The following is a 17,629-nucleotide window of genomic DNA, read 5'->3' on the forward strand; positions in this document are numbered from 1 at the left end:
CAGTAATGAAGTGCATTCAAGCTTTATATTTCCTTTCAGTCTGTGTTTTCATGTGTCAAAAATCACGTCCATGACCAGTGGTGATCAGTATGTTATGTAAGTACATTTTCTTATGTACTGTACATTTTGAGGTACTTACATTGAGTTTTTCTGCTTTATGTCATGTCATACTTCCACTTCACCACATTTCATCAGGAAGCGTTGTGCTTTCAACTCTATACTACATGATTTGACAGCTATGGAAACATATTTCATCCATAACGAAACATGATGTAAGTAGTTCTGAGAGGAGCTGGACATACTGATATTTTTAAACTTAAACAAAAAAAAATTAGCCTGGCTTTTATGTAGCCTTTTAGAATTGTATGGTTTTATTATTTATTGATTTATCTATACTTATTTTATTATCATTATTACTTATTTTACTATTTATTTTTAATCAAAATTTGATTGTGAGGGTTCCCACAGTCATGGAAAACCTGGAAAAGTTACAGAGTTTCACAATCACATTCCCCAGGTCTGGAAAAGTGGTGGAATTAGTCAAAGTCACTGAAAGTTTTGGAAAAGTCATTGAATTTTGTTGTATATCATGAAATTGTTACAGTAACGTTCCATGTAATGTAACATAACGGCAAATTAATTTGCTGCAGCTGTCGACTAAATGTAGCTCTAATGTACATCAGTCTGTGACAGTGTTTAGTTTACTATTGCGTATGTTTATTCCTTTTCTCTGTGCATTGTCTCCCCTTAATGTACGCCAGCTAGCTGAAATTAAGAAAAGTTTGGAAATTTTGTCCGTGAAAATGTGTGGGAACCCTTTATTGTTAACAGAGTATTTTTAAGATCCCTTTTCTTGATTGCTTGTAAAGCACTTTGTTTGAGAGGTGCAAAGTAAATAAAGTTTAATTGATTGATAGTATGGGTCAAGCTCCTGACACACTGGATCCTACATTTCCCATAATGCAGCTCTGTACAATCATAATGTGCATTCCACTTGCACTAGGGAGTAAGAATTTTCAAGGTCACAGTCAGAAATTTCAACTGGAATGCCTCCTGAAGTCAGATTTATGACTCGGAAAGTCGAAAGAACCTCACCAATCACAACCTCAAAATCTAACATGTCTGCTCTGTGCATCATTAGTAGTGAAAGCTGTAGTTTATTAGCACTTCTCTCTTATTTGTGTCAATAAAACAGTCCTGTCCAACTTCTATCTGTTGTCATGTTGCCACAGTGTTTCTATACACAAAATACAGCGTTATGTCCTGTTCTCAACTGGTATTGTTAACATCACTTTGGTTTTCTGACCAACTCGAGTGTGAAGTCGCTCCCTGCTCCGACCTCCAACTTCTGAGTTAAATATAACGCAGTGATAACCCTAATGACACCATCAGGGTTATTTTTCAAACTTTATAAAGAGGCACAAAGCAGAGTTATTCTCTATGACAGTAGGTCCCAACTGGTCCAGCCACGGGGTCCAGATTTCTCCTTAGTCATTAGTTGAAGGTCCACACAGTTTAATACATTCAGCGCCATATTTGTGTTCAGCCATGTTGTCGAGCTAGTTTTCTGTCTCAAGTAACTGTCCATTATTCACTCACTCTACAGCAGGAAACAGCACTTCAGAATAAAAACTTTGTGCTGAAAATTTACAATACTTCAAAATAAAGTGGGTTTTACAAACCTGACATGTTTGTGAGTCACTTGCGGTCAGTGTTGGGCAGTAACGTGTTACAGTAATATTATTTCTTATACCAGTAACTTTTCCAGTAAACCAAACAACTCGTTGCAACATTACTTTCCTTATCACATCACTACTGACTTGAAATACAACAGTCACATCAGCGGACTCATTTTGGTAATCGTCATGCTGTGCACGCACGTCATAAAGCAGCAAGCTAGGTGGAAATGTTTACCTTAGACTCTGGAAATAATGCCATTATTTTGATTTTGTTGGGAGGAAAGATGACAAAAACACTGCTGCTGCATGTAGTCGGACTAAAACTCTTTCCACTGCAAAAACACGTCCCCAAACCTCCGGTCTGAAACACCTCAGCTACTACAACCGACAGCACAACAAAGTGAAGCTCCAGGAAATACACCCAACCAAAGGTGAGCCCTCCTCAGTTGCAGAGGTCAGCTGTAGCCCTACACTGGCTAAACATCCAAAACTGGATTTTAATCGTGGACAGGTGCAGCTACAAAGAAGTGATGAAGCTTGTGGCTGGATATGTAGAGGATGAAATGTTGAATACTGGTCAAAGGCATCAGAAGACCCCCAGGTAAATAGAAGCTATCTAGCTTTAGCTACACCTAGCAGCGATTAACGTGACATTCACACAGAGGCCGACATCTCAATTTTTTTATTTTTATTTTTTGGCCATTTTGCCTTTAATGGACAGGACAGGTAAGTGTGAAGGGGGAGAGAGAGGGGGGATGACATGCAGCAAAGGGCCACAGGCTGGATTCGAACCCGCGCCGCTGCGGCAACAGCCTTGTACATGGGGCGCCTGCTCTATCCACTAAGCCACTGACACCCCCGACATCTCCATTTTGGGGATATAGGCATTTGCCAGTTTTATGGGGTGTAACGGAAACATAATATAATAGTAGTGTAACAAATTACTGTTGGCAGAAAGAGATAAGTACATTACTTTTGAAAAGAGTAACGAGCCCAATGCTGACTGCGGTCCACTCAGAATGGACCCGTGACCCATCTTTGGACTGCGACCCACCAGTTGGGAACCAGTGAAACCACTGTGGCCCTTTGACTCTGGCAGTTAGTGATGTTTCTCATGAAAATGTTAATGCGAGGTGAGACTTTGTCCAGCTCATCATTTTGAGTCACACAGACATGAACTCATGCTGATAATCAGCAACTATGGTGGAACAAATATTTTGTATCTAATTACAGTTTTATACACGTGTATTTTATATGGGGCACCAGACTTCATTATTATTTGGTTATAAAAACTTTAAGTAAGGAGCGGGTTGGTGTGTTGACTGTGGGGGGTTTGCAGCCCTGACAAACAGGCGCAGGGGAAGCAGACTCCTGATGAAGATGATCATGATTCAGGCCTGCAGCTTTTTACAGGTGTGGACTGGACTCCTGGCTGAGACGGTGAGCTGTGCTTGTGGCCAGACGAGACGAGACCTTTAAGTACATACCTTTGGATTTCTCGGTCACGTGACTCGGTATCTCCAACCTGCCTCCTCGCAGCCGGCCGCGCGCTCTCACCATTGAAAAAAAAGGTAAACATTTTCTATAGCAGCATTCTGACACTAGCTGTAGTTTACATACTATGATCCCTGAAGTTGAGCGTTTTGCGGGAGCCACACATAAAGGCGGAATGACACGGAGCGACAGGCGCGTCGCTGCTCCGGAAAGAGACGGGGAGTGACAGTGTGGCCACTTGGCTCAGTCAGGCCTTATCTGGATCAAACACTGATCACAAACCCAGCTCCGCCACAGGCGACATCTGCGATCAGCGCACTTTTGGCGACATTATTTCCGGGCTGAACGCGATTCATGGTCGCAAATGGGAGACGAGTGCGATAATGGAGCAACGTGGCGGACGGATTTGTGAAGATTACAGTCAATAAAGTGCTGTGCACAAGACTGCCTCCTAATCCCTGTGTGAAAGGGATGGGCAATGCACTGGCTGGATCTGTCTTTCTGCAAAAAAAAAGCTGGGTGGAGGACGGAGGGAGACTCTTCCTCTTGACTCCACACATGCACATTATGGTCACAAGGGTGTAGGCTCACTCGTGTCGGATGTCAAACGCGTTGTCAGACTCTTATGATTAGTTAGAAGTCAGATTGTTTACATGAGGTAGTCCCTTGGTTGGATCAGTGCTTATTTTACATTTCATCACTTTTAACCCCCCACACACAGAGACATGCACACTTCTGACGTGACTGGTGTTTCTGTGTTGCAGGATGGCAGAGCCTCCCATGTCATGTGATTGTTTTGTTTCCTTGCCCCCCGGCTCTCGCGATGACCATGTGATTTTTGGGAAGAACTCTGACCGTCCCCGGGATGAGGTGCAGGAGGTGGCCCACTACCCTGCAGCATCTCACCCCCCGGGCTCCATGCTGGAGGTAAAGCAGTCCTCCCACCCAACACAGCTGCTGGTACAGCTGACTGACAGGCATCACTGACATACACAAGTTGACTGATAAACTGCATACACACACACACACACACACACACACACACACAGTTTGGTGTATTGCAGACAATGAATTAATAATAAAAATCCTAAATTAGCTTTTAGTATTCATGCATCACTATTCACAATAACCCTGCTAAGACTGGTGAAATATTTACAGCAGACTCGGATGTTGAAATTTTCTTTTCTGTTAATGTTTAAGAGAAAGGAATTCAGTCCTTTCTCCTTCCCACCTCAAGTTAGTGACACTGATAGTGGCAGAAATACTGACTGATACAGTAGATCATATTTGGTGCTGATGTTAATGATACACAGGAACGTGTTCTGTCCACATGTGTCAATTGGGCTCTGGTCTCAGTTGACGTCATCAGCTCTGTCTTTCGGATTTGCTGTTGAGTTAAAAAAAAAAGAAGAAAAACCCCAAGACTTTATTTTGCTATTAACGGTTTAATTCTTTTAGATTTAACACACATTCAACAAGGGAAATTCAGATAGAAAAGACACAAGAATAGAAAATAAACAAGACAAAACAAAACAAAAAAAAAACAGTACAAAGCAAACAGTAGTCCAAAATAAAAAAATAAAAAAGATTGGGGGTGGGGGAACGCAAGGGAATGTCACATATGTAACATACATTGGATCTCATACATCCATTGTATACAAGCCTTTTAAACTGGGAACTACTGTTTTAAAAGTGTACAGACAGTGTCCCAGTGGTCTTCCAGCCCCTTATTGAAGGCTTTTAAAAGGCAGGCCGCCTGTTCCACATTAAGCAAGTCCAGGTATCCCTTCAGCCAAGAGTCCCTTATGATGCAGGCTGCTTTACGCTCCCTCCAGTTTAGAAGTTTGTTAGTAGATAAGCAACCCAGTGTCCATAGGTGAACCCCAAGACTTTCAACTTGGTATGCAGTGGCATTAGTCATATAAAGAAATACTATCCCTTGTGGTAATTTGTCCAGGTTGTGACATACATATCTCCCTCAGAGATTTCTGCCTCCACCTAAATGCAGTAATGGTGAAGGATATTATGTTGGGCAGCTTTAAGGGTAAAGATGAAATTTAAAACTGTTGTCACAAAAAATGATCACTCCTCTAAAAAGTCAGACTCCAAATAAGGAATCCAAAACCGCCCAGGATTAGTGAGAGGGAAATATATATATTTTTTGGCAGTCCTTTAAATTTCATGTGATTGGGGGGCTGAGTTCAATTTGCAATCCAGTTGAGGATCAGTATTAAAATCTTGTTTATTGCCAAGTAGGTTTTCACATACAAGGAATTTACTTGTGTGTATTTGTGTGTAACAAACATAGTAAGAGAAAATAAAAGCAAGTATTGCAAAAATCAAGAAACATAAATGCACAATAAAACTAGAAGATATGTACAGTATCTGAATTGAAATGAAACAACAGTGCAATTTTTAGAAGTAGTGGTTTGTGCAGAAATGTGCAAAGTTGTCCACAGAATGAGAATGAGAGGTTCACACTACAAAGTATAAATAAAAGTATAAAAAGAATGTGCTCTGTACATTGCACAGAGATATAGTCCCGACACAGTGTGTGAGGGTGATGGGGGCAAATGGGGCTGCGCTCTTCCTAAAAATCCACAACCATTTCCACTGTCTTTAGAACGTTGAGCTCCAGGTTGTTCTGTGTGCACCCGGCCAACAGATGGTCAGTCTCCCACCTGTGGGCAGACTCATGCGCACCAGAGATGAGTCCAGTGAAGGTGATGTCATCTGTGAACCTCGGGAACCTTCCAGGCTGATGACTTGTGACACAAATGTTCAAAAATCAGAACAGCATTCTCCCTTTCATTATGGTTAATTCTGAATGGAACTAATGGATTCATTAACATATCAAAGGCTGTGTTTATCTCATGGTATTGCTGCTTTAATGTAATAAAATGGAGAACACACATGTGTCAAGCAGGCGGTGATTAGATCCATTTATGTTCAGCAAGTGGATGTAATTTTCCAAATAGAGTTTCACTGATGTGGAAAGCTTTGTCCAATACAGGCGTGTCAGCTTTAATTACCACACACGTTTGTGCAATGCAATCGGACCTTAATTTATACAACAACTGCATTGTTTTTTCCTCATTCTCAGTACATCTTTTGTCTGCAGTGCACATACATCCAGATCCCTCAGGTGGAGCAGAGCCACGCTGTTGTCCTCAGCAAACCTGCCTGGATGTGGGGCGCTGAAATGGGAGCCAACGACCAGGGAGTCTGTATTGGAAATGAGGCTGTGTGGACCCGAGAGCCCATCGCCACCGGAGAGGCTCTGCTGGGCATGGACCTCGTCAGGTGGGCACTGAAAACCTTATAAAGAATTATTATGTGAACAGTTTATACAATTTTAGCTGTAAAGACAAACAAATCTTCAGAGCAACTGTTGACTGCATCTTAATTAAATACAGCTTGGGTGTTGTATATTCAGCACAAGTATTAACTTAATCCTCTCAGGCTTTGATTGGAAGGGTGTGTAGATTGACACGAGCATGTTATGACAGGTGAAGTAAGCGCTGTTGAAGTGTGGCACTTATCTATTCATCTCTGTGTGTAAAAATACTCTCTGGAGAGTTGTCAAGTGACTGTCAGGTACAGAAGCACTTCCTCCAAAACACAAGGTAGCAAAGGAGCGTGTAAACATCAAACTTATCGGGTCGTCATGGTTATTTAAAAGACGAACTGATCAAACAATAGATAAATCAATAAAAGCAAAAACATACATGGGAATAAAAGAATCAATTACCATTAATAAATAACTAACTGCTTTTATAACTGCGTAACTGATGCCTCGTAAAAGAGGAAACTCAGACTTTACACTCTGAAGTAATCCAGCATGATTTGTTCCTCAGACTGGGGTTGGAGCGTGGTGACAGTGCCTGGGCGGCGCTGACAGTGATCACCGGCCTCCTGGAGCAGCATGGCCAGGGAGGGCAGTGCAGGGAGGACCCCGAGCCCTTCAGCTACCACAACACCTTCCTCCTGGTGGACCGCAATGAGGCCTGGGTCCTGGAAACTGCTGGAAGGCTGTGGGTGGCGCAGAAGGTCACAGGTGAGGATGGAGGGTTAAAAATTGAGGGTGTAGAGTGAAGGATACATTAACAATATTTACATTTTAGTAACTAGAGACTGTAGCTTGATACATGACTTGCAAACACCTCTGATTTCTGTCCGTCTTGAGCTTGAGCAACTGTCTGTGCTCTGTGTTTTGTTTGCCTTCTTTAATTTTTATTTAATGTGGCATGCAGGTCTTTGAACAGATTGGAGGTCGGATAATACTCCTCAACAGACTTCTGTTTTGAATTTGTCATGAATTTGAATTTGAATTTGTCATTTTGTCAAATCATTTTTGATTTTCACGTGACAGTGTGCTAACAAAGCCTTGCACCATTTGGATCTGTGTTACCCCTTTAATGTGTCTTCAGCAGTTTGTGCAGGAAAAACACAAGAGTTTGAGGTTAATTATAAATAATGAAGTCTAATCTAAATACAGAATCCAGCTAGACTGTGTTGTACTTTGTATGCAGCATCATTTCTTGCTGTCAGGTTTATTCATAAAGCACCAAATCACACAGTCTTGGAGGCCGCTATCCTTACCCTCATTTTGGAAAAGAAAGAACTGGAATAGTACAGGACAGTAAAGTATACAAAGGCAGCAAAGAAAGGCTCCAATATTAAAAATTGTAATGACTTACTTATAGATTAAATCCTGTGGATGCGCTGGGATGTATCATCAGTGATGTATCCTGGGGTCATCGGGTGTTTGGGGCCTTTCCAAACATCAGACACCCTCACCCAGGTGATCCAGCCGGGGGTGATCAGTCCCCAGCTTGCATCCCAGCAGCCAGAGTCACTCAGTGGCTCTCTCTGCGGCATTGCTGATATTCTTGATGGCCCTGCACTGCTCCGTCAGCTTCTGGTACTTGACAGGTTTACGCTCTTGTGCTTCATCTATGCGCTCCTCCCAAGGTACAGTGAGTTCTACCACGATCACTTGCTTAGTGGAATGAGAAAAGATGACCATATCTGGATGTAGGGTTGTTGAGGAGATGTATTCTGAAAACTGCAGGTGCAGGCCAAGATCAACTCTCAGTTGCCAGTTGGCTGCTGAGGTGAGGAGGCCAGTTGCTGATCTCGGTTGTGGGATGTTTTTCTGTCCAGCCTTTACAAAGGTGATGGTCATCTGTGGGAGATGGTGTTTGCTGGTAATGGCTGAGTTCACCGTCTCTGCAACTGCTAGCGATAGCAGCCTCAGCCGAGGGCCTTTGGGCGGCTACTTAAGATGTGTTTGAGGGATCCTCTTCCAGAGCACAAGACAGTGTTTCGCTCCTGCCCCAGATGATTAACCGGGCTTGGTAGGCTGTCGTGCACAGCCTGGATCAGAAAAAATATGCAACGAAGAACTACAGAAATATAGAACAAACATACAGAATAACAGTTTACTTGACAACCAAGAGCTGAAACACTGATAACGACAGCTCAGTGATCAAAGGCCTCTTTTGCATTTGCAAAAATCAGCACTTTTGCGTAGCTTCAAATTGAGTGTTTTAAGACTCACTAGAGCACCAAGTATGTATTAATCTGAGGCTGGAAATAGTCCCAGCAAATGCGATATTTACTCCTGCTACAGCACTCAGCTTTCTCAGTGAATAATTGCGCCTTTTTGTTTTTAACAACACAGTGCCTGTGGTGTATTTTGACCTGATAGAGTCAGGGGATCACCAAAGTCAGCCATGGCAATGCATCTAGTATTTGTTGAGATCCTTTAATCTGGACCTCAGCTGTAGTCCGTCCAGCAGACCACGTCTGCCACCCCAAAGGCTAAACACATCTGCAGGACTAAGGCTAAACCAGACTGTAGTTGCGCAGTGCTTTGATGCTTAATAAGCCTTATAAAGCAAATCAACACCCAACCACACAGGAGTGCTGAAAATCCCTACAAAATATTTGAATAGTAAATACAGATCTCTTTGTTCATTCTTCATTCTTCAACATGAGACCACAGCTTAAAGAGATGTGTCATAATTCAGGGAATCCTGAAACTATGGTGACGGGACAGACCCTCATTCACAAGGGCTGGATCACTCTGTCAAGTGGAGATAAACCTTGCAGGCTGCTATTCTTAGAGTGTGTTTGCAAACGAGCAGGCGTTATATAAACAGCATGTATCAGGCTAATAAGTGGAAAATTTCAAACATATTGCACTCGTAAGCAGAAGATTTTCACTTCCTCTTCTCAGAGGGTGTGAAGAACATCTCCAACCAGCTGACCATCGGTGCTGACGTCTCCGCGGAGCACCCAGAGCTGCGGAGTGTGGCCCAGGCTCAGGGCTGGTGGGACGGTGAGGGAGAGTTCAACTTCTCCCAGGTGTTCAGCCCGGACAACCCGCCTGCCAGGATGGAGCTGGCCAAAAAGCGCTACAAGGGAGGCACAGAGCTACTCCAGCAACATGATGGTGAGGGTGGTCAAGTCATACATTTCCCAGAATGCCTGTGGACATAACCTTTAAAGCATGCCTGCCAATGCATGTCAATCTGCTGTTCCAACCACTCTGTGTCTCTCCTGCACTGTCTCTGGTCTCAGGCTCAGTGACGGCAGAGGTGATGATGTCCATTCTGAGGGACAAGCCCAGCGGCATCTGCATGGATTCTGGGGGTTTCTGCACCACAGGCAGCATGGTGTCTGTCCTGCCCAGAGACCCCAGCCTGCCCTGCATCCACTTCTTCACTGCCACCCCTGACCCCTCCAGGTATGTCACTAACTAAAGGAAGAATTCCTCTAAATGTCAGTTAAGACTGTTATAAGCCGTATCTACCACAACATTTTCATATAAGAAACTATCTGTCTATTCTGCCACGCTGCGGGAAACACAATACTGTAGACATCCCTTTATATGAAAGCTTTTAAATTTGCTCTCGTAAGCAGCACTGCCATGATATAAAGTAATAAACTCAACACAACTAATTGAACTAACTAAACTATCTGTCTCAGAACTTTGTTTTTATGCTATTATGTAAGACCAGTTAGTAATTAATATTGAATTACATAGTTATTTTCAGGAATTTCAAAGATTATTAGGAAACAATGACCCTATAAAATAAAGCACTTTTATAATTGTTGCAAAATGTGTTTCGTGCTGCCTCAGTGGCTGTTTAGACTTCTATGGTGCTTAAATATGTTGCTCCTGCTTTGGTGTTTCACCCCAGACACTTCCATGAGGGAGCCAACTTGTTTAAAATATTTGACTCTGCATTCTTGTTACAATATATCCTCAGTACAGTTGCCCGCTGTTGGCTGAGACATTTAACTCAACCAGAGGAACATTGGATATTGGTGCCAATCATATCATAGCAGATAGATGCATTCCTGGTGTCTGGGGAAAACACTGAAACTCAAAACTGATTGTACTTTGTAGCAAAATGTACTAACATTAAAGGGATAGTCTGGATTTTTTTGAAGTGGGGTTGTATGGTGTACATATCCATAGTCAGTGTATTACATACAGTTGGTGCTGCTGGCACGCCCCCAGTTTGGAGAAGTGGACAGCAGTACCAACATGGAAGCTAAGCAATACACTGCTGTGGATGGGACAGCAACAAACATATTTTAGCCACCTAAAAAAATCTGAAACAGTTTAGATGAACACTAAATTGAGAGTATTTTCACCACTTTACCTTTCCATCAGACAACGTGTCCGACAGGGAAGCCGTGAACAGCTTCTTCGTCTATGCTGTCATCAAAGCCACCAGACTCCATTGACAAAAACATAAATTTTGGCTTGCTGAACAAGAGAGCTGCTGGTCTGCAACTGCCTCGATTACTAAGTTTGTTTGTGTAATTGTGTGACTTTGGTGAATCTGAACACCCCCCTTTAAATGCCAAAGTCACACAATAAAACAAACTAACTGACTGATCGAGGCAGCGTTAGACGAGAAGCTCCTGTGTTCTGCAATGTTAAATCGCTGTTTTTCTCAATGGAGTCTGGCTTTGAAATTTTCCCATCAGGAATTGCTGTCTACGGCAAGGTAAAGCAGTGAAAATATTATAAATATAGCACAAACTTAAACCAATATTAGTTTTTAAGGAGGCTAAAATACATTTTGCTGCTGAGCTCTCCACAGCAGTATATTGCTTAGCGTCTGTGTCAGACTCCAGCCTGCTTCTCTAAACTGGGGGTGTGCTGACTAACGTCTACTGTTTGTAAAACACTGACTATGGGTAAGTGACTCATACAACCCCACTTGAAAAGATCTGAACTATTCCATTAAATTTAATTTCATTGAAATGTCATTTAAATTTTCCAAATATTCTTTCCCTCCTCATCTTTGGTTTTCCTGCATTCTGTTTCCAGTTTGGGTTGGTGGGAGTTTCTGAGTCTGCCTTTCTCTCTTTCCTGTCCCTCTCCCTATTAACCCACCCCACCTTACCCGGTTAGGTCTATATTCAAGCCTTTTATCTTCTCGGACTTTTACACTCCAGTGCCGAGGGTGGTCTCCCCACAGTTCGGCCCAGACGACCCTGTCAGGAAGCAGCCTCGCTTTCAGAGCCAGGTGGACCGCAGACATGACCTGTACAAGGCCCACCAGGTGGCGCTCAACACCATGGATACCAACCTGGTGGGCACTGATGGATGACTTAGGTTAATGGTAGTCCTGTGCAGATCTCGGCAGACCTGGAAGCTCATGTTCATTTTATATACACAACCAGAACTGATTCAGTTTTATTGAGAGTTGACCTTGGTCAGATGTTGCTGATAAATTACAGGCGAGTCATGCAGCACCGGACTGACACTCCCAGTGCAGAGCAAAACACAACAGGACCTCACAGTGTGTGGAGACAAGACACATGGCATGGGTGTAGACTAAACATAAACACACTACAAGTACACAATCAAAGCCAAAGAGCAGGGTTTCAATCATGATAGTCTCATGTCGCCAGATCTATCTCCAGAGCGCTGTGTCAGTATCATTCTGCGACAGGGGAGAAATGCTCTGGGTTGTTTTTATTTCTTTAAACCAATCACATTCATCTTGGGTGGCGCTAAATCCAGGATGCAGCGACTGTGCCATGGCAAGATAGTGTCAGGATTGTTGGGGTCATTAAAATGGCTCCATAAAGGAACAGGGTAGAAAAAACAGCAACAGATGTATGTTGACTGTGTGAACCAACTTTTAGTGATAAAGGAGACAAATATGTCATAATCGGTTCCCTAAATGAGAAGTACGAATATATTTGAGGTCTGGAGGAGCTCACTGGACCCGTTAAAATCCCAGGTGATCTGTTGGCTGTATGTGGCTCTTGTAGAACATTATTACGATGATTTCACAGAAGCTCGTTTAAGGTGGAACCGATTTGTACATTTGCGAAGTCAGTGTCACTGCTGCATGCTGCTACCAGGGTAAAACCATGTCACAAATCAACTCTGACTGGCCGTTTAAGGGCCTACGTAAAATTTGCTATCATTGGCTACAAAATAAGACTGACACAGCAAAATTTCAAGAGAAAGAACGTGAACTTTTGTCTTTTGAAGTGGTTTTGATCATTGCAGGTAAAGGTGAAACGGCATGAGAAAGTGGTACCTACGAAGGTAATTCTCGACCTTGGAAACTGTAGTTTAAAAAAGCAATCTCAATTCAGGGTCAATTTACTAGCTTGTTCTGGAGCTTTTCTACTTTATCACACAGTATTCCTCAGCGAAGGACTTTCTGCAGTCATTGTGGACTGACATGCAAACTCATGGGTGTTTCAATTTCATCCATAGCACTTACTGGACCTTTCCATGGTGGCTTAAAAGTTAGCATACAAGTTGATTATTCACCTAAGTAACAGTAGTCTACGAAAACAAAATCAAGGTCCACTATAGGGCTGCTATGAGTGGTCGTCAAACTATTAAATCAATCGTCGACTAATTTAGTAACTGATTAATTTTGTTAGGTACATTTTTAAGAAAAAATTCTCTGATTCCATTTTTCCTTGATGTATTTGGTGCATGTATTTCATGCAGTTAGGTGTTTTTGTAAACTAACTATAAAAAACCCCAAAACCATATACTCCAAGAATTAGTATGCAGCACATATCATATATTATCAGTATGTAATATGGCATTGGGACAAAACTATTGCCTGCTGTTTATGTGAGCAAAGAGAGTGTGCAGACACCCAGATTAGGCTGTAGAGGAAATTGAGGTGTGTGATAACTGGTGTGCAACTGCTGTCATTAAGTCTGTGTCTCCTGCTGCAGACGCCCTGGTTGAATTACACTCAGGACATTGAAAAGGCCAAGAGTGAGATCTGGATTCTTGGAACTGTACATGATATTACACACAGGGGCTCGGTCATAGTGTAGGATTTAGACAACTCCAGGGACAGTTCAGCCCCAAATAAAAAATACATATTTTTCCTCTGACCTGTAGTGCTGTTTATCTGTCTAGATTTTGGTTGAGTTTCAGAGTGTTGGAGATATTGGCTTAAAATATGTAATTTCGATTTTTAGGGTGAAGCAGATTTAAACAAAGATTATGCAGATGCTCTTTGACCTCAGTGTGACTGTTGTTGTTGACATGTCTGTCTTTTTCTCGCTGTGTCAGGACGAGGGTTTAGGTGCCTATGAGATCCTGAGGGACCTGGAATCGCAGTGTCTGAGCGACATTTCAGCCATGCTGAGCGGAGAGATCCCAGGAGAAGAACTGGGGGACTTGTTTTTTGACTCCGTGGACACAGAGATAAAATTCTACCAGTGAGGAGGTGGGAGGCTGCAGGAGCTGTGTCTGATGTTGTATCGTGCATGAATGTGTTCCTGGTGTTAAGGGAAAACTTGGGAGTCAAGGAACTCAAACCCTGAAGAGAGGATTACTGTAATATAGATATGCCTAACTATGATTATACAATTACTTCTAGTGGCACTACAGATTATAGGATAAACTCCCAGTATAGGGTCAGATCAGTGGCTGTTTGTAAAGATGGACAACACAGCTCTGTTTTCTCACACAGTAAAAAAAAAATGAAGCCAAAATATCCTGGATACAGCTGCTGCCATGTTGCACTGGTGACATAGTGACCTCCACAGTATGGAGTTCCTGCCCATACACCCTTCTTGACTAATTACAAGCAGCACCATAGATTGTGAGCACACAGATGGACACATGAAGCTGTCAATCATGACTTCAGATCTCCTTTTATAGCATCAAATAACGAATTATAACCAAAGTCATCAGAGGAATGAAAACTTAAACATACAGTACATCAGCATGATAAGAACTATCTTAAATGTATGACCTGTACTGCAGCCGGCCACCAGGGGGCGAAGATGTTTTAGCTTCACTTTTGGGGAGCTGTCATGTCATCCATCTTTATATACAGTAAATGGGCCAGATCCCAAACTAGAACAAAATGGCGTACAAAAACATCTCAAGAAGAGGTGAGCTAAAATGACTCATTCTCATGTTAAAGGTCCAGTGTGTAGGATTTAGTGGCATCTAGTGGTGAGGTTGCAGGGCTGAAATTTTGAACTGAAACGTGAATGGCCTTATCTAGAGCCAGTGTTTGGTGTGTGCGTTCTGGGCTACTGTAGAAACAACATGGCGGACCCCATGGAAGGGGACCCGCACTGTATATAGATATAAACAGCTCATTCTAAGGTAACAAACCTCAATGATTTTTAATTTAAGGTGATAATACACTAAAGAACACACAGTTACGAATATTATATACCATTTCTGCCAATATATGCCCCTAAATCCTACACACTGGACCTTTAATTGGGAAGATAGCGGGTATAACATCCGAGCCAAACCCAATCTGATAATGATTTTTAAGATCATAGAGAGTCTGCATTTGTCTCTGGAAAGGAACAATTTGTGCTGGTACAAAGCATTTAAATATCTGGAAATATTTGTCAGCTGCAAAATGTGTTGTGAAATGTGATAACAGTCAGCTAGTGTTTTATTTTTGGCCAGCAATTCTTTCACAGTGTTCTTGAAGATTAAAGCACATAAAACAAAAACAGGATAGTGACAGCATTTCTACACTTATTAAAAGGTCAAAGCCATTGTGAGACATTGAAGCTTGTGATTGTAATAACAAGTCTCTGATGTCTCAGTGTGTTTCTGCTGCCCCGATACCTCTGACTTCACGCACCCTTTGCATGCAAATACAGAAATATCCCTGTGTGGAAGTGTAACTGTGACCGTGCTCCCAGCAAAGCTTATTAAGTGCTTAACGTGTGCTGTGTTCAACTGTCCTCTGTTACAGCGCCCTCAGGTGGACATCCCTAACGCTCGCAGAGTTGCAGGAGAGCGCCCTGGGACTGTTAAAAACTCTGTGTGCTCCTCGTCTGATTGGCCTCTCCCTCACTCACACATCACACGTCCCTGACACCATTCCATCATTAACACAGACTACGTGTCTAAACTGCACTTGTGATTGGAGCAAATGTATCATCTGTATCACCCAGGGAGCAAATGAGTGCACCTCATTAGTGAGTAGGCCTTTAATGATGTAGACTACACAGGCAATTGTATGTAGAGCGAGCTGTGTGAAGTTGCACAAATACTGAGTGTGGCGTTTGTTTAACTTTTTGTTTGTTGTTGCAAATGAATGGGTTGTCATTTGAGGGCTACCTGTAGGGAAAGATCTAATAAAGAATGTGCTTAGTCTGTCCTGTGTGTTGTCAGCTCTCTGGCCATGCTTGTGGTGCATCATTAGAGTATGTCCACATTAAACCTAAATTTATTAACACTTTTTAAATTACATTTTTAAATTAAATCTTATTTTTTTAAATTGCAGCAATATTATATTGATACACTGATGCCAAGTGTTGATTTCTATTCAATAAATTATTAATATTGCAAATACAAATTAAACTTTCGGGAGGCTCCCAGAATGGAAGTAAATAACAGTGGAAGCAAATAAGAAATGTAAGTATTTGAATTTTAAACAGCCACTGAATACTTAGTATGGAAATTTAAACACCACTGGTTAAATTAAAATTTGAAATCACTTGATTTGCAATTTCAGAAGCTAAATTTGAACATATTTATTTCAGTGTTCACAAATTCAGATCCAAAAACTCAAATTTTCAAAATTCAACATCCAAGCTAAACAGGACAGGATGGGCTTGAATTTTTGGATCTGAGTTTAACCAATCAAATTTGAGCAACCTGAATCTATATATCTGAAATTCTAAAACTAATTTTTTGAGCAGGTTATACAGTAGGTGTGGTGTCAGGGACACCCTTGCCTTGACCTGCAAAATGTCACTCAAATTGACATGTACCAGCCAGGAAGAGACTCAAAAAGACCCTAAGACACATAAAACGACTACAAAGAGATGCATAACAGCTGCAGAGTGACACAAAGAGACTCATACTAATCACAAAGAGTCACAAAACAATTACAAAGAGACTCTAGCTCTATGTAGGAGAGGTGGTGGAGCCTATTGTCTCATAATCTGCCCATGAATGCATAGATGAATGGGATGCAACTCTCAGCTATCATGGATGTAGAACATTGGATCCCAACCTGGGGGTCCCGACCCCCCTAAGGAGTCACCAAAGCATCACAGGAGGTTTTGGGTCCTTCTTGATTTTAAAAGGTGTGAGAAAACTTTTAGAATAAATAAGTAAATGACTAATTTAGCAGGCCTGTATCCCAACACTTCATAGATTCCTGTGAAGGAAACTAGATGAAATTGTTTTTTTTAAGCTTAGATTATTAATTAATATATGTACTAAAAAATACTTTACTCACAGAGCCTTCACTCTCTGCTAAACAACATTGTCCTGCATTACAAAAATACACAATTAAGACAACCAAAGACCTAATAAAACAATGCACAAGTAACACAATTGGTAAAAAGAACAAATATATACAAAATAGAGAATTGTATTAATTTCCTACAAATTTTAGGAAAGTCTCTGATTAAATATTTACAGGAAATAAACTACTCTAAATTCATCCAAACAGATAGCTTTACACAAACTATCTGCAGTTAATTGTACAGTTTATCTGCTGTTCTGTATTGTCACTGTTATGCACTGAATATATTATGAAATATCCATTAAATATACTACTACTACTACTACTACTAAACAACTTGATTTATAAAGCGCTTTTCAAAACAAAGTCACAAAGTGTTTTACATGGGTGATTTTTAATTTCATTCATGTAAAACAATGCAGGATGCAAGCAAATAAGATCAGGCAATTTCAAGAAATACAAAACAAGAACAAAAAAACAAATAGCCTAAATAAATGATGAGCTGGCAACTAATTGCCCTGCAGATTGCACTGAGGTATAGCAAATCAATAAGTCACTTAGTAAGGAGGTCCCCTCAGGAGAAAGGTTAGGAACCACTGATAGTAGAAGAAGAACCCCAAAGAAGACGAAGCATCCGGTTGTTCACACTCCGTCCAGGAGGGGGCGGTCATTTAAATGCTTTCATTACTGACCGTG

At 41.6% G+C, this 17,629-nt stretch overlaps 1 protein-coding gene across 4 annotated transcripts; it reads left to right on the forward strand.

Annotated features, from left to right (window-relative positions):
• Positions 1 to 15,831, forward strand: scrn2 (secernin 2). Of its 4 annotated transcripts, none has more exons than XM_078166308.1 (9): positions 11 to 96; positions 3,938 to 4,100; positions 6,295 to 6,476; positions 7,031 to 7,230; positions 9,418 to 9,633; positions 9,762 to 9,927; positions 11,614 to 11,794; positions 13,765 to 13,921; positions 15,428 to 15,831. In XM_078166308.1, exons 1-8 carry the CDS (start codon positions 71 to 73, stop codon positions 13,915 to 13,917), a joined length of 1,287 nt encoding a protein of 428 aa, XP_078022434.1. In that variant the 5' UTR covers positions 11 to 70; the 3' UTR covers positions 13,918 to 13,921; positions 15,428 to 15,831. The 4 variants fall into 4 exon arrangements, with proteins under 4 accessions (XP_078022435.1, XP_078022434.1, XP_033481247.2 ...); XM_033625356.2 differs by lacking the exon at positions 11 to 96 and adding an exon at positions 3,080 to 3,250; XM_033625354.2 differs by lacking the exon at positions 11 to 96 and adding an exon at positions 3,404 to 3,831.
• The last annotated feature ends 1,798 nt before the right edge of the window (positions 15,832 to 17,629 follow it).

Source organism: Epinephelus lanceolatus, chromosome 3 (assembly GCF_041903045.1).
Source record: "Epinephelus lanceolatus isolate andai-2023 chromosome 3, ASM4190304v1, whole genome shotgun sequence".
Lineage (NCBI taxonomy): Eukaryota > Metazoa > Chordata > Actinopteri > Perciformes > Serranidae > Epinephelus > Epinephelus lanceolatus.

Excerpts from the sequence above, each read along its gene's own strand:
- scrn2 (XM_078166308.1), top strand. The coding sequence starts at position 71 with ATGACCAGTGGTGATCAGTATGTTAT. Across the intron at positions 9,928-11,613 it reads GCCACCCCTGACCCCTCCAG|GTCTATATTCAAGCCTTTTA; the intron begins GTATGTCACTAA and ends TTACCCGGTTAG. Across the intron at positions 11,795-13,764 it reads ACACCATGGATACCAACCTG|GACGAGGGTTTAGGTGCCTA; the intron begins GTGGGCACTGAT and ends TCGCTGTGTCAG.